The sequence below is a fragment of the Myodes glareolus genome, chromosome 2, assembly GCF_982192425.1.
Source record: "Myodes glareolus chromosome 2, mMyoGla1.1, whole genome shotgun sequence".
Lineage (NCBI taxonomy): Eukaryota > Metazoa > Chordata > Mammalia > Rodentia > Cricetidae > Myodes > Myodes glareolus.
Window position 1 is genome coordinate 81,066,944 of NC_142027.1, and position 23,547 is coordinate 81,090,490.

Consider the following 23,547-nt stretch of genomic DNA (forward strand, 5'->3'; position numbering starts at 1 on the left):
CAAGAGATGACTAAACTGTACTCCCAGGAGATTCTGAGAAGCTGCCTTTCTCTCCTGTCCCACCCATCCACTGGAAGAGATTCCTAGCCCCGTGACCATCCACAGAACGAAGAAGAGGAGGAGTTGCTGCTGGCGTTTGTAGTAACAGGATGAGAAAGTGTGAGACTTCCTGTTATGTATGTGTGACAGCTGGTGATAAGTGGAGGGGCCCGCGCAGGAAATCCGCTCAGCTTCTGCAGTGTGACCTCCCCGAAACTTGGCAGCTCCTTCAGTCTGGACGTCGATGGCAGGACAAAGAGGCGCCTGCACCATGAGTGACGACGAAGTGGTAGAGAGGAGCTTGGAAGGCCCCTCGGCACTCACCACGGACAAGTCCTCCCCGAAAAGGGGGGACTTGGTGGAAATATTAAATGGGGAGAAGGTAAAATTTGATGACTCGAGACTTTCCTTAATTCTTCAGACCGGCCTGGAGACCCTCCGAGAGGAAAACGCTCTGACAGATGTCATCTTGTGTGTGGACATTCAGGAATTTTCTTGCCATCGTGTGGTGCTTGCAGCAGCCAGCAACTATTTCAGGTCAGCCTGCCTTGAATCAAAGTCAAACTGCCTGCATGCTTCAGGAAAGTACCTGTAGATGTGAGAGCTGAACCTAATCTGCTGTTACATTTATGGTTATTTATTATTATAATATATATGTTACATATGATATCGTATATTACATTATATATTATATAAAATGTAAATATGCATGTACATATACTAAGACTTGTGTGCCTAACTAAAATATAAGAAAGAAACTATCAAACTTTAGATTTTGGATTTAGGCCATGTTATAAGAGAAACTGGGACTCTTTAGGAGCAGGGCTTATTTATGACGGTAAACTTTACATATATAAGTATGTCCTTGATTTTAAGGATGTGAAATTACTTAAGTCACGGGGATTTTTTCCCCCCAATCTATTCCCTTATTTTGACTAATGTGTTAGGAACATGGTGTTGTCTTTGTTCATCAGTGGAGGTAGAGAAAAAGGATGTGGCCTCACTCGTGAAGCTCTCAGATGACTTGCTAAACTTCAGGGCTTCTGTTGTGCAAGGAGAGGTAGGGAGGCTAAGTAATACAGTAAGTCTCTGGGTGCGCAAGGCTCCTGGCTGTCATAGTGGGAGACCTGGGGCCACAAGACCTGCTTCCATTTCACTTGGACCCTTTCTGGCTGTGAGGTTTTAGGCAAGTTTCCTTGGTACCCTTGAGTTTCAGTGTGTGAATGGGAAGATGGGGACAGTGACTGTTTCTCTTGTCGTTGTTGTAAGGGTCCTTCTAGTGAAAGGTCTTCCACGGTGCCTGGCAGATACATTAGCTCAAAGTAGCTTTGTGGAAACCCCCTATGAATAGAGCCGGATCAGCATTGTCCACATGAGTGTGACATGATAGGGAACCAGGGTGGTGTAGATGAGGGAGGTACTTTGGAAACTGGAGGGTGGAAGAATCACTTTGTTTATCCTTAGTGAGATTTTCCTACCTTTCAGTTCTGACTGAGGATTTTAAGAAAATATCATAGGAAGTATATATATATATATATATATATATATATATATACACACACACACACACATATATATATGTATGTATATATATATATATAAAACAGTATTTTATTTGGAATAGCTCCCATGCATTGACAAGGCAAAGGGGGCTCTGCTGATTTGAGGGAAGGCATGCCTGCTCTGCACTACAAACAATGGTCGCCAGTTTCACTCTGCAGCAGCATTATGAAAGTAACAGATGCCCCCTTTTCAGATGAGGAAATGCAAGGCGCACTTTATGTACCTGGCTGTTGCTGGAGAAAGGATGCCACACATTCTGAAAGATTTGTTTTAAATGCAGTACAAGCTGCTGCCAAGTTTGGAGCATCTTTCTATGGGCATCATTCTATGGGCAGCATCCCTAGGTAAAATGCAAGCACAGTTATGAAAACAGGTTGACACGGCGCACTGCTTAGCCTGCCACTGTATTGGCTACTGGCCTCTAGCTTTCCCTTAGGAGTGAAGGAAAGCCAGTTTGCTCCAGTGCTCTGGGTACTTATTTTCAGTTTATTCTTTCTCTGTTGAGTCACTGAAAAACTGCTGTCATTGGTTGTGAATGTTAAAACTGTGTTTGCCTGCTCATGAGACAGGACTACTGGCTCTCTGCCCTTGAGACATCACTTTGTTTTGGTCCTTGGGTTTCTCCTCATAAGCAGAGGTGCCTCAGCTCAGATCTTCTACCCTTGCTGATGTAGAAAACACTCTTCTGGTCCTCAGGGCAAGTGGTGGTGGTGAGATGCTGAAGCACACGTGAGTGTGAGCGTCTGCCTGTGGACAGAGACTTTCTAGCCAAATTGCCTGATCTTATTCTTTTTTTAGATTGACATCTAGGTATTTCCAACATAGTTTTCTTCCTATAATGGATACACGTCTGGAGATAGGACTCTATGTTTGTTGAACAGTTGTGTGGGATGGGCCCAGTGTCACATGTACCTAGCCCATTTAATGTGCACAACAACCAAATGAGGTGGGGTATTGGGCTCATCTTACAGATGAGGGAATGAAGTCTAGCATGCCTTTAATTTAAAAAAAAATTAGCCAATTTGTGTCCTATGACCAAGAACCCACACTGGGTCTGACAGTGACTCACTGACTCTTTGCTTTGTTTCTAAGATTTTGTAAGGCGTGAATTATCTGTCATCATCATCACACCACAGCAGATGGAAATCAGTCGTCTCTGTGGTACAGTGTAGGCATCACTCCCCTCACATGCAGCCCCTTGCCTTGTCAATATATCAGAGCTGTTTCACCCACAGCAACCTGCTGGTCCTGTTTATCACACACACACACACACACACACACACACACACACACACACACACACACAACTAGTTGCAAGAATTTAATTATGTGCCAAAAGAATGATAGGGTAAGAATGTGTCAGCCAAACAGGGACAATATTAGTCACTCAGACAGTGAATTTCCCTTTGTGGATCTATTTTAAAGTCTGGGGAGGAATGAGGAAGTTGGAGAAAAATACATTTTGTTAAGACTGAGACATGAACAAAGGATGGTAAACCTTAAAAGTTAGCTCCTTGGCTTTATAAAATCTGAGCAGAATTACTTGACTTCCAAGGCTTAGCACCCTTATCTATAGTTTTTGAGGTCTACATTTACTAGTGAGCTATCATGGAATGTAAATAATACAACAATTTATTTATTAATCTGTTTGCCTAAAAACACATCATGTGTGGCAATAAGTCAGATTTCCTACTTTTGTGATCAGAAATGGTCTCTGGCTTATTTGAAAAGAGAAATTTATGTTTGTGGTGGTATGGGCTTGGAAAACCCCATCCCAAGAAGTGTAGAGAAGCAGACTTAGAAAAGAAACAGGTGCAAGGGAGGTCAGGCTGTAGTCTAGATCTCAGCCACTGAGCCTGGATCAGAAGCCCAGCTGTACTGTGGACAGTGTGGAGCGTCAACTCCCTCATTGTTCTGTGCCCATTTCTGAAAACTGGAGCTCACTGGTGCTTCTGTTTCTTCTACACAAATAGGCTTTCATGTGTCCTTGCTTCTTTGTCTCCCCAAGCCAAAGGTCTCAGCTCTGATTGTTGGCTGGGACAGGAGCTTGGAAGGAACATCAAGTCTCTGAACCTAGTGGAGTGAAGGTTTCTGCCAGATGCCCCACTCAGAAGGGGGAATTTGCCATGCTGATGGAGGGTCCAGTACCCCCAAATGACTTCTGTGGTCCTGAATTAGATGAAAAACAGCTGTTACACTGTGACTCTTGTTTCAAGGTATTGGGTGTGCAACTTAAGGTCCCAGCAGGCAAAATGGCAACCATTCGCACTATTTCTTCCTTTCCCATGCCCTATGAAAACAGACTGACCTGCCTATGGTAGCACACACCTTTAATCCCAACACTTGAGAGGCAGAAGCTGGCAGATCTCTGTGAGGCCAGCCTGGTCTGCGTAGGGAAACAGAGTTCCAGGCCAGTCAGGGAAACAGAGTGAGCTATGTGAAGGCAGTGACTTCCTTATTCATTCCTGTGTTCTTGGTGCCATTTGCAGTAGTTGATTATTTAGGAGGTAACATATACATATATATATATATATATATATATATATATATATATATATATATTCAGAGTCAGTAAAACCTGGATAGTCCTCCTACAGCTGACTCACCGGTTAAGTAGAAGTTCTCACAAGATTGGGAGGCAGTGTATGCTTTAGAAAAGGGGAGGAAGACAAAGTTTAGTCATCATAGGAAAAATTGGAAGGAGCACTTAAAATCCAAACTGCAGACTTGGGAGATAGTTCATCACATCACATGTTTATTGTGCAAGCGGACTCATGTTCAGATCCCTAGCATTCATGTTAAAAGTCTAAGCATAGCAGTGCAAACCTGTAATCCCAGTCCTGGGAAGTAGAGATAGCCTAGCCACTCTGTGAGCTCCACATTCAGTGAGAGACTCTGACTCAAAACATATGATGGAGAGCAACAGAGAAAGACAGCCATGTCCACCTCTGGCCTCTATGCATGTATCCATGGGTTTGTATTCTTAAACACACACATACACCCCAAATCCAAAATGGTTCAGAATAGTATAGTATCAATACGTCCCTCATATAACTATGTGGACATAGGTATGCTATGCCCATATAGTGATTCTTACAGTATTAGTTTAGACTAGGAGGTGTGGGTGGGGTGGGGTATGGTGTTGGGACAGAGTGGGTGGTAGTATTATAGTCCATGCAAAAGAGTATTAAGTTTCTTTGGTATTTTCTTAAATAAAATGGACCCATACCCATACCTAGTGTCTAGGGCATATGGAATTATGAATCACTAAATCAAGAACCAGAGTGCTGGCATGATGTCTCAGCATAGATGCTTATCTCCAAGCCTGAGGACCCGAGTTCACACTGTAGAAAGAGGGAACTCCTTCAAGTTGTCCTCTCACCTCCCACATGGCCATGACATGCACATGTGTCCATAAACATACATATATGTACCAAATAAATGTGGCAAAAATTATTTTAAAGAACAAGAAGTCTAGTCTTTCAGTTTTGAGTATTTTCCATGCAGTTTTTCAATTAAAGCACAACAGAGAAATATTTCCCATGGGTGTGCAAGCAGTCCTTTGTAAAAGCACTGTGTGAGGCCTGGGCAGCATGTCTCTGGACAGCTAGTCCCTGAGAAGAGCTGACTGTGTGTGACATCTGATCTTTTCATGGATGGGCCTGAAGCTCCATCCACCATGTTCACAGTAGTCAGTTTCTTGGGTTTTGCTTGTTTGTTTGTTTTAGTGGGTGGGTTGGCGGGTGTTGCTTTGTTTTGTTTGATTTTAGTTCCAAGGGATGGAAATTCAAATGAAATTGGCTCGAGTGTATATCTATATCATAGAAAGACTGGGGCTCAGCAGAGATCAAGGAGAAAGCCAGGCCTACAGTGCAGTCGGATGCACTCCCTCCCACTCTTTCTCCCTCCCTCCCACTCCCTCCCACTCCCTCTCACTCCATCCCACTCCCTCTCCCTCCCTCCTACTCCCTCCTACTCCCTCTCACTCCCTTCCACTCCCTCTCACTCCCTTCCACTCCCTCTCACTCCATCCCACTCCCTCTCACTCACTCCCACTCCATCTCCCTCCCTCCTATTCCCTCCCACTCCCTCTCCCTCTCACTGGCTGCACCTTCACTGGCTCTCCACTTCTGCCACATTGTTGGCATTTGCTGTTTGGTAGATTTGAGACTCATTTTTTGCAGCTTTGACTCTAAAGGGAGCTTAAGAGATTTTCTCTATTTTTAGTGTAAAGAACCCTGGGAAAGATGCTTATTGGCCTAGATCCACTCAGTTATGAGTTTTGGTTAGCCAAAAAGGTAGGTGTGTATGTGTATTTGTGTGTGCATGCATGCGAGCGTGTGTGTGTTGTGTGTGTGTGTGTGTGTGTGTGTGTGTGTGTGAAAGAGAGAGAGAGAGAGAGAGAGAGAGAGAGAGAGAGAGAGAGAGAGAGATCTAAAAGCAAGAGCCTCCACAGACCACATTAACAGTGTTGTCTGAGTGAATCTTGGGTAGGGGAGACAATGTCTCAGAAAAGGGACACATTCAACAAAAGGAAAAAAAATAAATGTGCATTAAAGATTGATAGTAAATTCTGCTTTACGTCCTTTTACTGGCCAATTTACTGTACCTTTTTATTTGCTATGGCTGTCTGGAAGCTCATGCGTTAGTTAACATAATATCAGTTTCAGTGAAAAGACCATACTAATTACATGAGTGATATTCTACTATGACTTTAAAACATGATAAAACTGAAAACTAACAGTTTGCATGAGGGATCTATAAAAATGAAAGACACAATGATCCATGCCTGGGTCAAATAAAAGCTTACCAGATTCGTGGGATCCTTAATCGTATAGAGTAAGTCTGATTATCTGGGACATTTTGGTTTGGGAGGCATCTGGAGAGGGTCAGATCCCTGTGACTATCCTGGAAAGCGGGATGAGTAGACAAGGACACACACACACACACACACACACACACAGAGAGAGAGAGAGAGAGAGAGAGAGAGAGAGAGAGAGAGAGAGAGAGAGACACACACACACACAGCAGTGTGTACACATAAGGAAGATGAGGAAAGGGCAGTGCCAATATGTAGCTGCATCCTAAGACTCAGGATGGCATAATAGGTTGACGGACCTGCAGTGGACCTGGAGCTGGCGGGAAGAACCATCTGGAGAGGCAACACACAGACACACATGCAAATCGTTGGGAGGAGTGGAGTAGGTGTGCATGCAGTTCTGTATGGCTGGGAAACTACCAGGGTCAGACCATGAAAGGTTTTGTTATGAATGGCTAAGGAGCGGAATGTATCTTACCAGCAGGAGGAGGCCATGGAGGAGTATTAGGGAATACAAAAATGGCACGATTTGATATCTGTGAAAATACCGTATTGGGCTGTAAGGAGGGACAGCCGCATCAGAGAGACCCTCTAGAAGTTCCAGTGGAAAAGTTACAGTGTAGTTGGGCATTGTAAAATGGGTGTTTGGGAGGTAGAAGCAGGAGGATCCAGAATAGGAGGCTGTTCTGAGCCACATGGCAAGATGATGTCTTAAGAAGAGAGGTCACAGTGAGAGCGATGTAGGCTGGGATGAAGGATGAAGGCAGAGGCGGTAGGAGGCAATCTCAAGTAACCTCGACTCCTCTCTGATAGCAGCCGGACCACAGACATCCCCTGGCAGCTACCACTGCCTAGGAGGAGAGTTACAGCACAGAACGGGGAGGACTGGGAGGTAACTAAGATGACGTAATGCTCGCCTGCAGACAGCTCTTGAGTTTACAGATTGGGAAGGGACGGAGAAGATAGGTGCCCTTGCCAGTCCTTCACCTGCCCACCCATCTCATTTAGAGACAAGGTCAGAAGCAAAATAATTTCAAAGTAACTCAGCACTAATCCTACAACCCCCCCCCCACTTAGTTAAAAACATGGATTAATTAGGGCTGGGGAGATGGGACTTGTTGCTGTTACAGAGGATGTGGGTTTAGTTCTCGTAATCACCTATAGCTCCGTTTCCAGGGGATCTGATCCCCTCTTCTGACCTTCTCAGGCACCAGGCACACACATGATATACACACTTGCAGAAAATAGTCTTACACAGAAAATAAGAATCAATAAATCGTGATAAAATTAAATAGAAAGAAAGCATGGGCTGTTCCTGCTGTTTCAGTCGGGTATGATTTCTACATTAACCACCAGCAGCACAATAAGCCCCTCTGAGAGCACCATTCATCTATGGATGTGAACACGAGAATTTAGAAGGCCGTTGTTTGACATTTAGCAAAACAATAGTTGTAGGTGCCCTCCGGGGCCCAGGATCTTCCAGTCCATATCACAAAAAAGGGGGTGGCAAGATTCTGAGAGCCGGAGGAAGGGCGGATGCGCAGCACAAGGAAGGCTTCAGACACTGTGACCCTGGCACTCATGAACTCACTGTAGCTCCTGTTGTCTGCCCAAGAGTGGGCTCAACAGTGCATCATAGATATGGGATGTGGGAGGGGCCTTGAGGCCCAGCCTTCCCTGGAGTTATTGGTTGCAGTCAATGGTTGCTGGAGGAGATGCCACTAATAAATTGCCCATATTCCAGTAAATGCCTGCTCCCCATATACACACTTGTGAAAGGAGCTCTAGTTAACTCAGTGGGTCACACACAGGAAGGAAACTTAAAACTAGGAGGGGGCTTGGGAATAACGAGATTTCAGCATGAGAAGGAGAGGGTTGAGATAGAGGAAGGGTTATGCGTGAAAATGACCGAAATCTATTTGATACATGTGTTAACTATGAAAGAATTATAAACTGTGGATTATTCAAAATTGCAACTTCTTATTCTAGATCAAGGGTCAGCACAGTTCTTCTGTAAGGGAACCTAAAGTGCATGTTTTAAGCTTTGGGGTTATGTGATCTCTGTGCCAGTTGCTGGACACATAAATTCATGGGTGTTGCTGAAGCTTTGTTCACAGAAACGGGGGGGGGGATGCCGCTGTCCCCCTCCTTGGCTGTGGTTGACTGACCTCTCAACCCAGTTGTGTGATTTAAATAACGACTTAGCAGATCTAGAAACTGCCTCCCATAAACAACTTCTTTCTTTCTCTGTTGTCTTTAACTCTCGATGGTGTTTCAGTGTCAGGAGAGACATACTGACGCCAGGACAACCATTGTGGTTAAGCAACTGCTGCGTTCGCTTTGGTGTCCTCCTTCTCCTCCGTCATCTCCTCTTTCCACGTGTGACTCTTTAATTGTTTCAGTTATCCGTTACCCAGAATCCTTCCTGTGCAGAGGCCGGCTTTATATTTTCCTATACCTACCACTGTAAGTCATCCTACTGTTGTTTTTAATGCTCATTTTCTTTTACATAAGTAGGTCAGATTTGTGAAGGCAAATCTAGGAAAAAGAAGAAATATTAAAGACTGATAAATACATATTGAGCTCTAAATTTACAGAAAAAATACTAGAAGTCTTTTATTGACATTTAAATGTGCTGTCACTTCTTTCTTCTAGGTATAGATGCTAAGAAGTCATTGTGCTTGTACCACATACTATCGCTTATTCTTTATGTCCAATTCAATTGCATAGTGTAAGCATTTTCCCTTACTTGCTAGGCATAGTTATTTCTTTCAAACAGTGGATATATTGTAATTCACTTACTACTTAATTATGAACATTGTCATAATTATTCTCACAGGTTTTTGGATAAAGTTAGATGTTTTGAAATTGGAACAAAATGAGTAGCTTTCATCTCAAGGGAACAAAAGGTATTGTCCATTCTGGGCCAGGAGCACAGGTTCTGGTTCTCCCTGAATACCATGTTCCAATGAGGTAGCAATTGCATGAAGCGTCTACAGAAACAGAACAAAGAAAGCAAGGGATCAACATGCTTGGCAAACACACTGGTGGGTATGCTGGATCAGTGGGTTTTTTAGCAAAGTGAGAAACTCCAGCGACAGGCCCCAGATATTATCTGAGAGCATTCTTAGCCTTTTTGTTGGTGAAAGTTAGTGTTTGGTTGGTGCATTCCAGAGATTACCTAAGAGTTAGGTCGCATGCAGAAGAAGGCAATAAATGACTTTAAGGGAACTAATGATGGCTTAACATAATTTGGGACTCAACACATCCAAACTCCCTCCTCCCCAACACAGTCACTGGTGCTCAAGTCAATCAGCTGGCCTTTGTAGTCACATTCCTCCCCCCCCCCACCCAGGAGTTCTCATTCACACAGGCATGGGACTATGGGCTCAAATTATGTAAATAGTTTGAAAACAAACGAAGTTTGGCCCAATTGCTCTGAAAAACTTGCCTGCTCCCAGGCATGCAGACAAGGTATCAGAGGCTTCTGTGAGAGTCTCCTCCTCTTCAGTAGCACTGAAAGCTGCATTGCAACCACCTTGCAGGAAGTACCACAGCTATTATTACACTGTGCCCTGTGCCATCTAGACCAGTGTAGGCTTTGAAGGTGCTGCCCTTTGAGTTTTAAAGAGTTATCTACGAGAGAGGACTGGAAGTAGAGAATTCTTTTTCTGGGTACTGATGAAGTCCGCATTCAGGGGCTAAGGTTGACAAGTACCCTAGGTGCTGGTTTGGTGCCCTAGCCTTGGCACCTGTGCACTAGATGCTTGTGTATAAATTTTTCTTCCCCATCTTCCCCTTCCTCCTTCTTTGGTTTTGCTCTTGCTCTCTGGAAGTAGTACTCAGCTTTCTCCTTTACCCTCTGCCTTTTGTATCACGGACAGCCAAATGTCAGGTCTGTGGTCCAGGTCAGTCTGGAAGTTGGCAGAGGGAGCACTCTGGGACATGCATAGGACCAGCATCTTGCTCCACAGTAGGGATAATCTACTTCTGGAAGACCCTCCACATGTCAGTATCTTGGGATAAAGATGGGGACCAAAGTACATGTGCAGGATTCTAAGTAGTTAGAACCAGGGAATGCTCAGTCAGGTCAGAGGCTGATCTGAAACTTCTTGATAATGACCTATCCATCATGGCGAGGTGCCACAGGGTCCTGGGTGAATTGGGATGGCACATGTTCAGAAGAGAAGGAAAATGGCATGGGATGCCTAGGCTCAGACTGTGGCTGTGGGCAGTAAGTACCAATGTACACCCTGTTTCTGATATAATAGGGAGTGATACTCTAAGTAGACCTCAAGGAGCTGGTCTAGGAGGCAAATGGCATTTGGTTAGGGCAGTGGTTCTCAACCTTCCTAATGCTGCGACCCTTGAACACAGTTTCTCATGTGATAACTCCAACCATAAAATTATTTTTGTTACTAACTGTAATTTTTTATTGTTATGAATCATCATGTAAATATCTGTGGTTTCCTGTGGTTTAGTTGACCCCTATGAGATGTCTTGATCCACAGATTGGGAACCACTAGGCTGGGGCAGTCAGGCTTCATTTCCAGTGGGAAGTATGAGGTACAAACCCAAAGGCAAATCGAGTCAAGTGATAACCATCATGTGTGTAATATGGGAGCTCTGGCAAGAGAGTGCAGAAGGTCTGATTCCAAGCATCATTAGACAATACAGTTCTCATCACACATATCTGTGTAAGGTCATCACAATCATTTATGCTCATGGTAGTCAGAGTGTGGGAGTGTGTGTGGGAGGTAGGATGAAGTAGCTAGATCTTGGCCCAGACTGTCCATGTGGGTGGGTATCTTTTCATCCCTCTGTCCATCCACCTCTGCATCTGGCTATTATTAAAAATGCTTGTTGTGGCATTTCTAAAAGAATGAAGTGTACTCATGTATTTTTGCTTTAAAAGCCTAGATGCATTGCTCTCAGGTACAGATGAATATCTGTGCTCAAGTTAATCTCTCTTTGTGTGTCTCTCTCTGTGTCTCTCCTCTCCCTCTCCCCCCTTCCCTCTCCTCTTCCCTAATCTGTTGGATAGAGACAAGGAGGTTACAAGTATCTTCGAACTTTTATTTCAACAATTTCAACGGGAAGCAAACTTCTCGTAGTAGTATCTCCACAGAAAGTTCTGAAACTGGCTCTGCTCGGACCTGTGCTCAGCCATAACTAATTAACTAGGACTTGGGGGTGTACCATATAACTTGGATCATGTTTGCCACTGGCCTAAGAAGTGAGGCTAGCTCCACACAAACCTTCAAGATAGTGTACAGGGAGGGGTAGCTCGTTGTGGGAAGCCAGAGAGCTCCTACTAAATAGGGTAAGAATGATACTGAGCAAGAAAACAAGAATGGCCATCACATGTGTGGCTGGATCATCACTGGGTCCTGGACACAAGTATTTATTGTTATGTTCTATTGGGTCCGATTTCCTAGGTCAGAATAAGACTTTCTGCCATAAATTTGGATGATTAGAATTCCATCGCTTGCCAAGTCCCTAGTTTTGAGAGTTCTGAATGCACAGTAAGCAAGTCAATGTCTGCTTCCCCAAAGCCGTATGTAGTGGCTGAGGCGTGGTAAACATGAGCCAGAAAGTTGGCAAACAGAAGTTCTGTAAAGACTTGATGCTATTCAAAGTCAGTGGAAGAAACCCTCAGTTTTAAGCTCCTCTACCACTTTAGTTCAAATGCGTGTTCAATGGCTGGAGGTGTTAAACACTCAACTTCAAGCTCAAGAGAGAAGTGTGGGCTCTATTTATGAGGTATGTATCTGAAGTAGAAAGAAAGATGTCTATATACTTCCAAATGCTCCCCTGAAGGTACATGTTAGTTTCTTTTCTTTTCTTTTCTTTTTCTTTTTTGTTATATAACTTATACCTGAGGCTGGGAACTTTAAGAAGAAAGGGTTATGTAGTTCTGGAGGTTCAAGAAGATGATTGACCTGGCTCTGACCTTGATGGAGTCAGAATCACTTAATAGGTAATATTATGGTGGGAATGTGTAGGAGAGCAAGGTCCCACAGTGAGACAAGAAGCCAGAGAGCATGGGGGTGGGGCCTGTCTTCCTGTCCCAAATAACCCTTTTTGAACAATTACACAGGGTCCCATAAGAACCACATTGGTTCTTCTGATGGCAGTGCCCTAACAGCCCCATGCCTGTGCTAGGTGCTCAGTGTTTGAAAGGTCCCAGCTCTTCTACACTGCTACACTTGCGGACCAAGCTTAGAACACACAAGCCCTTGGGGAATAAGCCACAGTAGAAGGCACTCTCCCAGGTGTGAGAGATTTGCATGATCACAACAGACAAGAACAGAATCGTGTGTTATTTATTATTATTAATGAGGCTGTTTATGGAAACTCTGAGCTCCAATGAACTGTGCTACCTGAGTGGAGGCTGCAGCACCTTCTCTGATTATATTAGCTAGAGACATAGAGGGTGGGTAAGGTCTGGCACTGAGAGCTTTCCATGCTGGGAGAGGTTGTTACTTGTCCCTTTCCTTTGTGAAGGATCCCCAGGCCTGATGGGATCCTGGGAGCACTGGATCTCAAAAGATGGAAGGGAACCTTCAGAGCCATAAAGGAATATCCAGGTGCATACCTGTCCTAACCCTGGTTCGTTGTTTTCTTAATTTTGATCTGTATTGCAATTTTCTGTAAGGTAGGAGCCAAAGGGGCCTGTGTTAGGGGACTATTTATTTATTTATTTATTTACAGGTTCTTATTTTGTACCCATTGTGGTTTGAATGAGAATATCCCCAGAGGCTCAAATATTTGAATTCTTGATACCACTTGGTGAAAGTGTTTGGGAAGAATTAGGAATTGTGGCCTTGTTAGAGAACTTGTGTCACTGGGGGTGGCTTTGAGGTTTCGAAAGCGCATGCCATTCCTAGTTAGCTTTCTCTCTCAGCTTTATGCTTGTGGATCTGGATGTAAGCCCCCCAATTACTACCCAGGACCATATCTGCCCAGCTGCTGCCATGCTCCCTGCCATGATGGTCACGGGACTCACTTCTGAAACTATAAGTTCCCAATAAACTGTTTGTCTATAAATTGCCTTGTCACGGTGTGTTAACACAGCAATAGAAAAGTAACCAGAACAGTAGCCTAGGCTGGCCGTTTATGCATGTTCCTCCAGAACATGCTGGGATAGTCTCTCATGCTGGGATAATAGACATATGCTATCACGTTCAGATTAGGACAGTGGATTTTAAATTTTATTTTGCCAAGGAATTATGAAAGCCATCATAGGGTCTAATGAAATGCACCTAGCTAGCCCCATTACCAAAGATTTTATTCATTTGACTTAGGGTTGGTAAAATTCGGGATTCTGTGCTCTTGACAGGCACACACAGTATTCAGATGTGCCTGGCCTTGTAGCTTACACTGTGACTCACCCTGTGAGGCTGTGGGACTCAAGGCCAAGGATGTAAACAGGATCCAGTTATGGTAAGAGCTGACATAGTAGGCTTTAGAGACTAACTAGAGATCAGAAACTAGACTGAGCTGTCTGCGTGCTTTCTTTGGTTAGAACTGGCTTAGGGAAAGAGCTGGAGAGATGGCTCAGCAAGTAAGACCACTGACTGCTCTTTCCAAGGACTTGTGTTTAATTTCCAGCACCACATAGCCACTCACAACCATCTCTAAGTCCAGTTACTTAGAGGTATCTAATACTCTCTTCTGACATCCACAGGCTCTTCATGCACCTACTGCACATGATGCATGCAGGCAAGACACCCTCACACATCAAAATAAATGAATTATTGTGAAAATGAGATGAAAAATAAGAACTGGTTTGGGAAATGGAAGCTGGAAGGTTTTGGTGCTTGCGGCTCAGAGTCTCTGGCTGCCATAGCCAGCAAATTCATGCTGTTTTTCATCAAGGTTGGATCTAGTGACTCCCTGATCCTTTGTGATAGAAACTCCTTTGACTACACTGGAACAATAATCCTTTCGCTCTCTCTCTCTCTTTTTTGTTTTTGTTTTCAGCAAATTTTTTATTTTTTATTAAAAATTTCCACCTCCTCCCATTTTCCTCCCATTTCCTCCCCTCCCCGTCCCACTACCTCTCCAGTCCAAATTGCAGTCAGGGTTCCCTGCCCTGTGGGAAGTCCTCCCTCCTCCATCCAGGTCTAGGAAGGTGAGCATCCAAACAGACTAGGCTCCCACAAAGTCAGTCCATGTAGTAGAATCAAAACCCAATGCCATTGTCCTTGGCTTCTCAGTCAGCCCTCATTGTCAGCCATGTTCAGAGAGTCTGGTTTGATCACATGCTCCATCAGTCCCAGTCCAGCTGGCCTTGGTGAGCTCCCATTAGATCAGTCCCGCAGTCTCAGTGGGTGGGCGAACCCCTTGCGTCCTGACTTCCTTGCTCATGTTCTCCCTCCTTCTGTTCCTCATTTGGACCTAGGGAGCTCAGTCCAGTGCTCCAATGTGGATCTCTGTCTCAATCTCCATCCTCTTTTTCAAAATTGATTTTTTGAGCCATATTTTTCTCTGCTCACTTTTCTTCTTCTCCCCTCCCCTTCAACACTATCCCATGGTTCCCATACTCCCAATTTACTCAGAAAATCTTGTCTTTTTCTACTTCCCATGTATATTAGATCCATGTTTGTCTCTCTTAGGGTCCTCATTGTTGTCTAGGTTTTCTGGGATTGTGAATTGTAGGCTGGATTTCTTTGCTTTATGTCTAAAAACCACGTATGGGTCAGTATGTATGATATTTGTCTTTCTGGGTCTGGGTTACCTCACTCAATATGATGTTTTCTAGATCCATCCATTTACCTGCAAATTTCAAGATATCTTTTTTTCTGCTGTGTAGTACTCCATTGCATAAATGTACTACATTTTCCTTATCCATTCTTCGGTCGAGGGGCATTTAGGTTGTTTCCAGGAATAATCCTTTCTTAACAGCACTGCTCATAGAAAAGAATGTATTAACCTGGTTGCATATATGTGAACACACACAGACACACACAGACACACACACACACACACACACGCACGCACTTTGAAACAGGTTCTTGATCTCAGGTTTATTCTGACCAAATCCCTCCTGCTTCCATTTTCTGAGTTCTGGAATTACAGACATGTGCCATCTGCACACAGTTGCTGTCCTGAGTTGAATTTTGCTCACTTTGTGATAAGTTAGCGCCACCACACAGAGTATCTTAGTGAAGCAGAGAAGTTAATTTTTGGTCTGAAGAAGATGTGGAAGGGGGGATGAGTAGGGAACTAAGTATTGGTAAGCAGGGGTTAAGATGCGTATGGCAGTAGAGGTGAGGGGAGTACTTGTTTATAGGGCTGGTTGTGTTGAGCTACGGGAGCTCTGAAACATGGAGATTGTAGAGAGGGTAAACCACAGGTTGGTTGGGATGGAGGGAAAATTCTGGTAGGGATGTTCAGGCTGTTCAGGAATAGTAAGTGGAATGCATGTAGAGGTTTAGCTCTTTCCAATTCCAGGCCTTGGGTGTATAATAGGAATTTTTGGTGGGAGGCAGGGATCAACTCCTCCTCATTCGCTAGAAGATGTTTGACAATTTTTGGAGTGGTAGATGACCAAAAGAAAGCCACTCCAAGGATCTCAGAAAGACAGTTTATTCACTGGCTCACTCAGTCATTGACTTAGAGATTGAATCCCACTGGATCCGGAGAACTGGTCTAGGCAGTGGGGACTCTGTAACCATGGCAGTCAGTCAGTCAGTCCAGTAGCTGCGAAGATGATCATCAAACCAGTGAACAAAGGGGTCTTCCGTGCAGTGTCGGGCTGTGAGAGTTCTACAAGGGAAAGTAAAGCAAATAAATGTGGATTGGTGGTCTTAGATTGGGTACAGCATGAAAGAGAACTTCTCTGAAGAAATGACATTTGAGGAGGGACCTCAGTGAGGGGTAAGCCCCATGGACACTGGAGAGCTGTGTAGCCCAGGCAGAGTGTTTTCATTTGGGGCCTGGCTTCATCTAGGTGAGCCTTGGGCCTGTGACTATGCTCATGACTGTGGTGAGAGGCATGCTGAATGATCCTGGCTCTGCTCTGGCTCACTGTATTGGGCCACCGGCTTACTGCTCTAAAACGATTTTTTTTGTTTTGTTTTGTTTTAAAACGAGGATCTCATATGAGCTTGTCCATACCTTTCTAGAAAATACTTTATTATGCAATATCTTTCGTGCTTTGGAATAAGTTTTTTTATTTTATTATTTTTATTTTTGAGAGAGGCAGGGAGGAATGTGTGTGTGGCACACTTATCATAGGAAAATGCTTGGGAGTTGTTTCTTTTTCCACAACATGGGTCCTGGGGACTGAACTCATGCCATCATGTTTGGTGACAGGAATCTTTACCTCTCACCAGGCCTCTTTATTCTTCTCTTTCTCTTTTCCTTTCTTTCTTTCTTTCTTTGAGACAGGCAAGCGTCAGACATCAAACTCAGAGATCAGCCTACCTCTGAATCTCAAGTGCTGGGACTAAAGACGTGTGCTGCCACACCTAGCCTAAAAAACCAGAACTATATGTATCCTAAGCTGGACTTGAACACCTTGCTCCTCTTACCTCTGGTTCTTTGGCATATCCTATTGGCATATACCATCACAACTGTTGTAATGCTTAATAATTATTGTTCTCAAAGGGCGAGTTTCATCACAGCATTTCCATCCCACCATTTTGACTGTTTTTTTGAGATAGCCTCTTTTATCCTGGGCTAACTTTGAATTTTCATCTTCTGCCTTCACCTCCTGCATGCTGGGATGATAGGCATGTGCCACCATGCCTAGCTGCCATTTTCATATATCTGTGTCATTATATTTTATTCTTATGCATCCCTTCCCCCCACCCCTACTACCCTTGCTAAGAGGTAAATTGCTAACAACCAACCCCCAACTGTGCTATCAGAGAACATAGCCTGGTCTAGTGTACTCAGAGTGATACCGAGTCAATGCCCCCAACATTTGACTTTGTATCTTACTGATTTTCTTGACTATTGTATCCTGTTAGACTCAAGGTTGGGGGCTTAAGTCCTAACTTCTACTGTTTATTCTGTGGCTGACCGTCTCTGGAGACCAAAATTTGCCCATCATGTGTGTCTATGGGTCTCTGGGAGCAGCAATAACTGCTTGGGAGTTTGACCTGTGAAAAATTTGTAGGCTTAGCTTTTGAGTTCAACATGGTGGCCATGGCCCAGGGCAGTGACGGCATGTCAGAGAAGAGCAAGGAAATGCTGGGGCTGTGGGAGCTAGATGTGCACAGAGCCCTGGAGAGAAAGACGCTTTCCTTATACTTCCTTTTTTTTTCCTCTTCCATAAACAGTTATGGAGTTAGTGTACTTAGAGCGATGTTAATGGAACCCAGACTCTGCCTTTGCTGTGGCGGAGGCAGACAGCATGCAGAAACTCTGACACCAGGAACCTGATAGAGACCAGGACACATGCTGACAAGCTAAGACTGAAATGGTGTATGACCTCCCCTAAGAGTTTAGAAGTAAAGCATCCCTGGCATGCTCATGTGTTTGAAGACTCAGTTCCTAGCTGTGGTGCTGTTTAGGGAGGATGTGGGACCTAGTTGGAGGAAGTGGGTCTCGGGGAGCAGGCCTTGATGCTTACAGCCCAGCCCTACTTCCTGCCCTATTTCTGCCTTCTGATCTGAAAATGCAAGGAAGCCGCTTACTCTCCTGCTGCACAGCTGCCGTTGCTGCTGTGCCTTATCTCCCACTGTAGCCTGTGCCCTCAGTCCTGGAGCTGGAGGATTCGTCTTCCTGTAAGTTACTCCTTGTGAGGTGTTTAGTTACAGTAATAAGAAAAGTAACTAATTCATCCACCTACTCCCATATCTCTCCTCAGCTAAAATCCCCCTTTTTTTATTCTGAAATATCTTGCTTGTTTGAGCTTTTACTGATGCATAGTATCTTACTTATTCTTCCAATACATCAGTAAGGTAGGGATTTACCAATAACCATTAAACATTTGCATTGATTTATATTTTCTCATTTATGCCATGAAGTGAGTGAGTTCAAGCTTTGCCTGAACACTAGCCTTCTCCCGCCCACCCATCGAGCAGCACTTTTCAGCTTTCTCCTGGGCTCCTGGAAAACCAGGATGCTTGAGAATTACCTGTTCCTGGAGCGAAGGCTGTCTGTGGTCCCACAGTGTCCAAGCAGTGTCTTTATCTCTGGTGGGACAGCTGTGGAGTGCACTGTTCCATCTCTGCAGGATTAGGCTGGAACTGCTTTCTCTATGGACACAGTCTTGTTTGTTTGTCCTTTCCTTGCACTGAACTCTGGTCTCTCTAAGTCTGTTGATTTTCTGGGGAACAGGGATATGGGCTAAACCGGAGTAGGATGCTATCCACTGCGTGTGATTTTAAGAGAGAGTTTGAAAGTCACATCTAGAAATGACAGCTCAGTTCGGAGTACAGTTGATCCCAGGGAGACTAATGATGAAATACATTAAATACATTGACTTCCTTCGAGAGTTCTTCATGCTAGGCCCTGAATTAGCATCTATAAGGAGAGTCAAAGAACCAAGGGGGAAAATCTCAAGAAGTCAGCACATCAAATGATTCTGTTTCTGTGTTGGCAATCAGTTTAGGTTCCGATTTGGGACTTCACTGTCGCAGGAGGCAGATGACTCTAAAAGGGGATCTGTTCAGGTCTGGATCCCAGAGTCCTGGAAGGATTCACATCACAGGTCTCTCTTCCAGGGCCATGTTCTGCAACGACTTAAAGGAGAAGTATGAGAAGAGGATCGTTATTAAAGGGGTGGATGCAGAGACCATGCACACTCTCCTGAACTACACATACACAAGCAAGGCTCTGATCACCAAGCACAATGTTCAGCGGGTTCTGGAGGCCGCCAATCTTTTCCAGGTGTGTGAACTAACAAGTTCTGTGCTTTTCTTTGAAGTGAGTGAAAGCAAGGAGCTCTAGAGACCTGCTTAGGCTGGCTTCCAGATCTGTATCTGGAATTTAGACACACACACACACACACACACACACACACACACACACACACACACACACAGAGGGAGAGAGAAACGAGAGAGAGAGAGAGAGAGAGATACACGCAGAGAAAGAGAGACAGGAGAAATAAACACAGAAACAGACAGAGAGATGGACACACTCACTAAGACAGACATACAGAGAAAGACAGAGACACAGAGATAAACAGAGAGAGACAGGCACACACACATGGAGAGAGAGAGGAAGGGAGGGAGCAAGCGAGCAAGCAAGCTTACCTGAAAGTCAAAAGATGCTCAGTTGGGCACTCGGTGACAGGCGATGCGATGAGGTGTTGCCTGCTTTACCATATAACACTGGGGAAGTGTGGTGCCTTGGTATCTGACTGCAGCACAGTGTCTGCCAGGTGTTGCAGCCTAGTTAGAGCAGTGGTGTGGCCAGGGCTTCCTACACACAACATTTGACTTTATCATAAGTTAGGCACGAAATTAAGGTAACACAGAGGATGACTGAAAGTGCTGTGATGTGGAACTGAATTTCTGACGGGAGACACTACTGCTTGCCGTCACACCATGCAGCTTTCAGGAGATGCTGTCTAGATATGGGGGAGTCGAGACTTTGTGTGACAGGCACTTTGTGGTTGCTGTGAAAGCAGAGCGTTGAGAGGTAAGAAGTGTCACAGAGGAGGGAGGACTTCAGAAATACTTCAAAGTAATATATTGTTTCTGTTCAGTAATATTTGCTTCATATGACTGTAGTAATTATACTAGCTTCATAAAATAATTAGACTATGAATAATATCAATTGCTTCCATAATTAAAACAGGGGTCCCATCCAAATTATCCTAGGTTGAGGATCATACTATTGATCTTGATTCCATTGTATTAATGTTTTCTCATTGCCTAGATGTGTAAGAAACAGTCCAGGGATAGACCATATCACTTCCAGGATAAGTATCCCTTATCCCATATCCCAGGATAGGATACTAGGGATAAGTATCAAATCTTGTACATGGCTTGTTTCCTATGGAGGTGGTCTCTGCTTGGATCATAATTAGCGTGGTATTGAAGGGAACAGAACCCAGGATGCTTACCTTCTGAGGGGTTCGGGGTCCAAGCTTGTTGGTAGTGGGATTAGCTCTTTTGAGGCCAGAGTTAGGGAGGGATTTATAAGGTCTGACAAAAGACAGAATCATGGAAAGAAACTAGAAAATCCACTACAAAGCAGCCCTGATGAATTCTGAGTAACAGGCTGCAGTTTAGGCTGCAGCAGTCCTTGTTATTTTCATGCTAATACCCTTTATTGGAATGTAGGGAGGGTTGTTGACTTGTCTAAAGATGGGAAAACTGGAAATAGTAATAGCTATGACATTTACTGTTACAGATTTAGTGTCTGGCACCAAAGTAGAAGCTTATTTTTTTTAAAGGTTTATTTATTTATTATGTATACAACATTCCTTCCATATATGCATGCATGCCAGAAGAGGGCACCAGATCTCATTATAGATGGTTGTGAGCCACCATGTGGTTGCTGGGAATTGAACTCAGGACCTTTGGAAGAGCAGTCAGTGCTCTTAACCTCTAAGCCATCTCTCCAGCCCAGAAGCTTATTTTTTTGAGTGACAAAGTTTGGAGTCGTTGTCAAGTCTCCTGATTCCCTCACTGTCTCAAAGCAGGTCTCACACAATAAAAGGGATCTACTTTTCTTTCTAAATGTAGTTTTTAGTATTTTTATTTTTCACATTTTTTCATATTTGTGTGTGTGTGTGTGTGTGTGAGAGAGAGAGAGAGAGAGAGAGAGAGAGAGAGAGAGAGAGAGAGAGAGAGAGAGAGATGTGTGTACCCATGCCAACAGAGACCAGAAGAGGGTGTCAGATTCCCTGCAGCTAGAGCTGTTACTAGCAGTTGTGAGCTGACAGATGAGGATGCTGGAAACCAAACTTGGGTCATCCTGACGAGACAACTTCCTAGTTCTAACTGCCCAGACTCAGTTCTGGTGTGTGCTGGGGGAGTCACACTGGGGCAGCTGCTTTGTATGTCATCTGATCTCAGAGCTGGGGTTCGGAGAGGTAAAAGTGTGTTGGAGAAGCATATACCAGAGTGGGGCAGCCTGCAGCCTGTAACTTTACTTACACGCTGGTGAGTGTAAGGCGCACTGTGTCTGCTCCAGCTGTCAGCAGAGCACACTCTCCTACTTCCTGGGCCAGGGAGTGTGCGTAGCGGCACGTGACTTTCCTTATTTCCTTCCTCTGTTTATGTTCTAACCCAGGAGCTTCTTTTCTTCTTTGAACGTACTTATAATCACTCATTTGAGTTCTCTGCCTAGGATTTTATTTAATTCACCCTCACTAGGTGTCATACTGTGGAATTAGTCATTTTGGGAGGAATTATGGTATCTTGGCTTTTCATATGTTACGTCACTGGACAGTGTGTACCTGGTGCTATTTCTTTGCTTGTTTTTTTTTTATAAGCTATATTCTTTTAGTTGAAGTATTTGCAATGTTCACATGAGACTAAGGTGTGGTAGGGTTAAGTGTTCAGAAATAGTTCTCATAGTCCAGCATCCCAGACGGCCTGATGTTAACTATATGTTACTCTCAGAGTAGGATATTAATTGTGAGAACAACCATATTGACATTTTGATGTTTGACATAATATGCAAATGGTGTACTGTGTGTGTGTGTGTGTGTGTGTGTGTGTGTGTATGCACACATGTAGTACGTACACACACACACACACACACACACACACACACACAAATGTACTGAAAGTTTTTAAAATGAATAAAGAATCCGAATAGATACTCCTCAAAAGACCTTCAAATGGCTTCTCTAAGGCAGACATTTCTTATGGGAACTGTGGCCATGTCTCTTTGATGGTATTTTAGGAGTTCCTGTGTGGTCGTGTCTCTTTGGTGGTATTTTAGGAGTTCCTGTCAGAGTCAGGTGTTGACTGTAACTTTTAACTCACTTATCCATCTAAACAGGAAACTGGTTATACCTGTTACTATTAATTGTCATCTCTCGGTTCTAAAATCCAGATTCGAGGAACAACATGCTGAAAATTTATACAAAGGCAAATACATAAAAAATAATTTCTTGTTTTCACGACTCCCTCACAGGCCAGCAGATTCCTAGCTACTGGTTGGATCACTCTGAAATGCTTGTTGACACATATTTTGGGAGAACTCAGGCCGTCAGAGAGACCTACTTTCCCTTGTGGTCGTAAAGTCTCTTGAGATTCTCCTGGCTTTTGTTAGCTCAACAGTGCAAGCCTGCCACTGTGCTTAGCAAGCAGGCATCTAAAGGTTCATCTCGCCACCTGCTATGTGACTTCAGGCAATGTCTTTTACTCTGATTTCTCTATTTCCTCCTCTCTGTAGAGGGACAGGGAGGGAGGAGGGGAGGGAGAAGAGGGCTGAGGCATGTGTGCACGGTCTTTGTCGGGGTGCAGGTGAAATATTAAGTGTTTAAGTTTGTAAATGTAGCTTGTCAATGTCCATTTGCAAGTGTAGTTTGAATATCCTCTTTTTACTCATTAAATAAAAGAGTTTTGTTTAAAAATAGTTTGTTAAAGTGCAATGACAGATGAAGAAACTCACGGGTCTTAGTGTGTTCCAGATGTCTAATAAAGGTTTTTTTCTTCTGTCTGGCCTTTCCAACTCATCTGCTGTCAGACTTTCATAGTAGACATTGCTGGAAATAAAAACAAAATCATGACCTAAAACCTTTGAGCTGCTAGCTCTGTTACAGGCACCTCCACATGAGGCTGAGGAAGGGAATGAGAATGGATTCCACATCAGGGAATTAGAGAAGCCACTGGGGAGAACTGGCTTTTAAGAAAGAAGCTTCATGAAGAGGAGGGGTTTTTCTATTCTTCCTATTCCACTTTTTATTTATATCATTATTTACCCAGAACTAAAGTGCCCAGGGTGAAGCAGATACTTCATTATGTTACCTTAACAGTGAGTAGTTCAGAGTTTCCCAGAGTTGAGCGTGGTGGCAGAAGCCTGTAATCTCGGTCTTTGAAAGGATGAGGCAGGAGGATAAAGAGTTTGAAGCTTCTTTGGGCTAGTAAAATATAAATCAAAAATTAAAGAAAACATACAAAAATCAAACAAACAGTTTTGTTTAGGATTCTCAGCTCAGTCATTTTCACAGTTCCTCAAGCAAGGAGCTGAGCTGTAGG

General features: G+C 43.9%; 1 protein-coding gene across 5 annotated transcripts in view; it reads left to right on the forward strand.

Moving 5' to 3' along the window:
* Positions 1-206: 206 nt before the first annotated feature.
* Positions 207-23,547, forward strand: part of Klhl6 (kelch like family member 6) — a 39,598-nt gene continuing 16,257 nt past the window's right edge. Inside the window, exons 1-2 of one of the 5 annotated variants that reach the window (XM_048445159.3) lie at positions 207-576; positions 19,105-19,270. In XM_048445159.3, coding sequence (XP_048301116.3) covers positions 284-576; positions 19,105-19,270 — 459 coding nt within the window. In that variant the 5' untranslated portion in view covers positions 207-283. Of the gene's footprint in view, positions 577-12,987; positions 13,034-18,039; positions 18,163-19,104; positions 19,271-23,547 lie in introns of those variants that run through there. The other 4 variants (XM_085685307.2, XM_085685309.2, XM_085685308.2 and 1 more) reach the window with 4 other exon arrangements.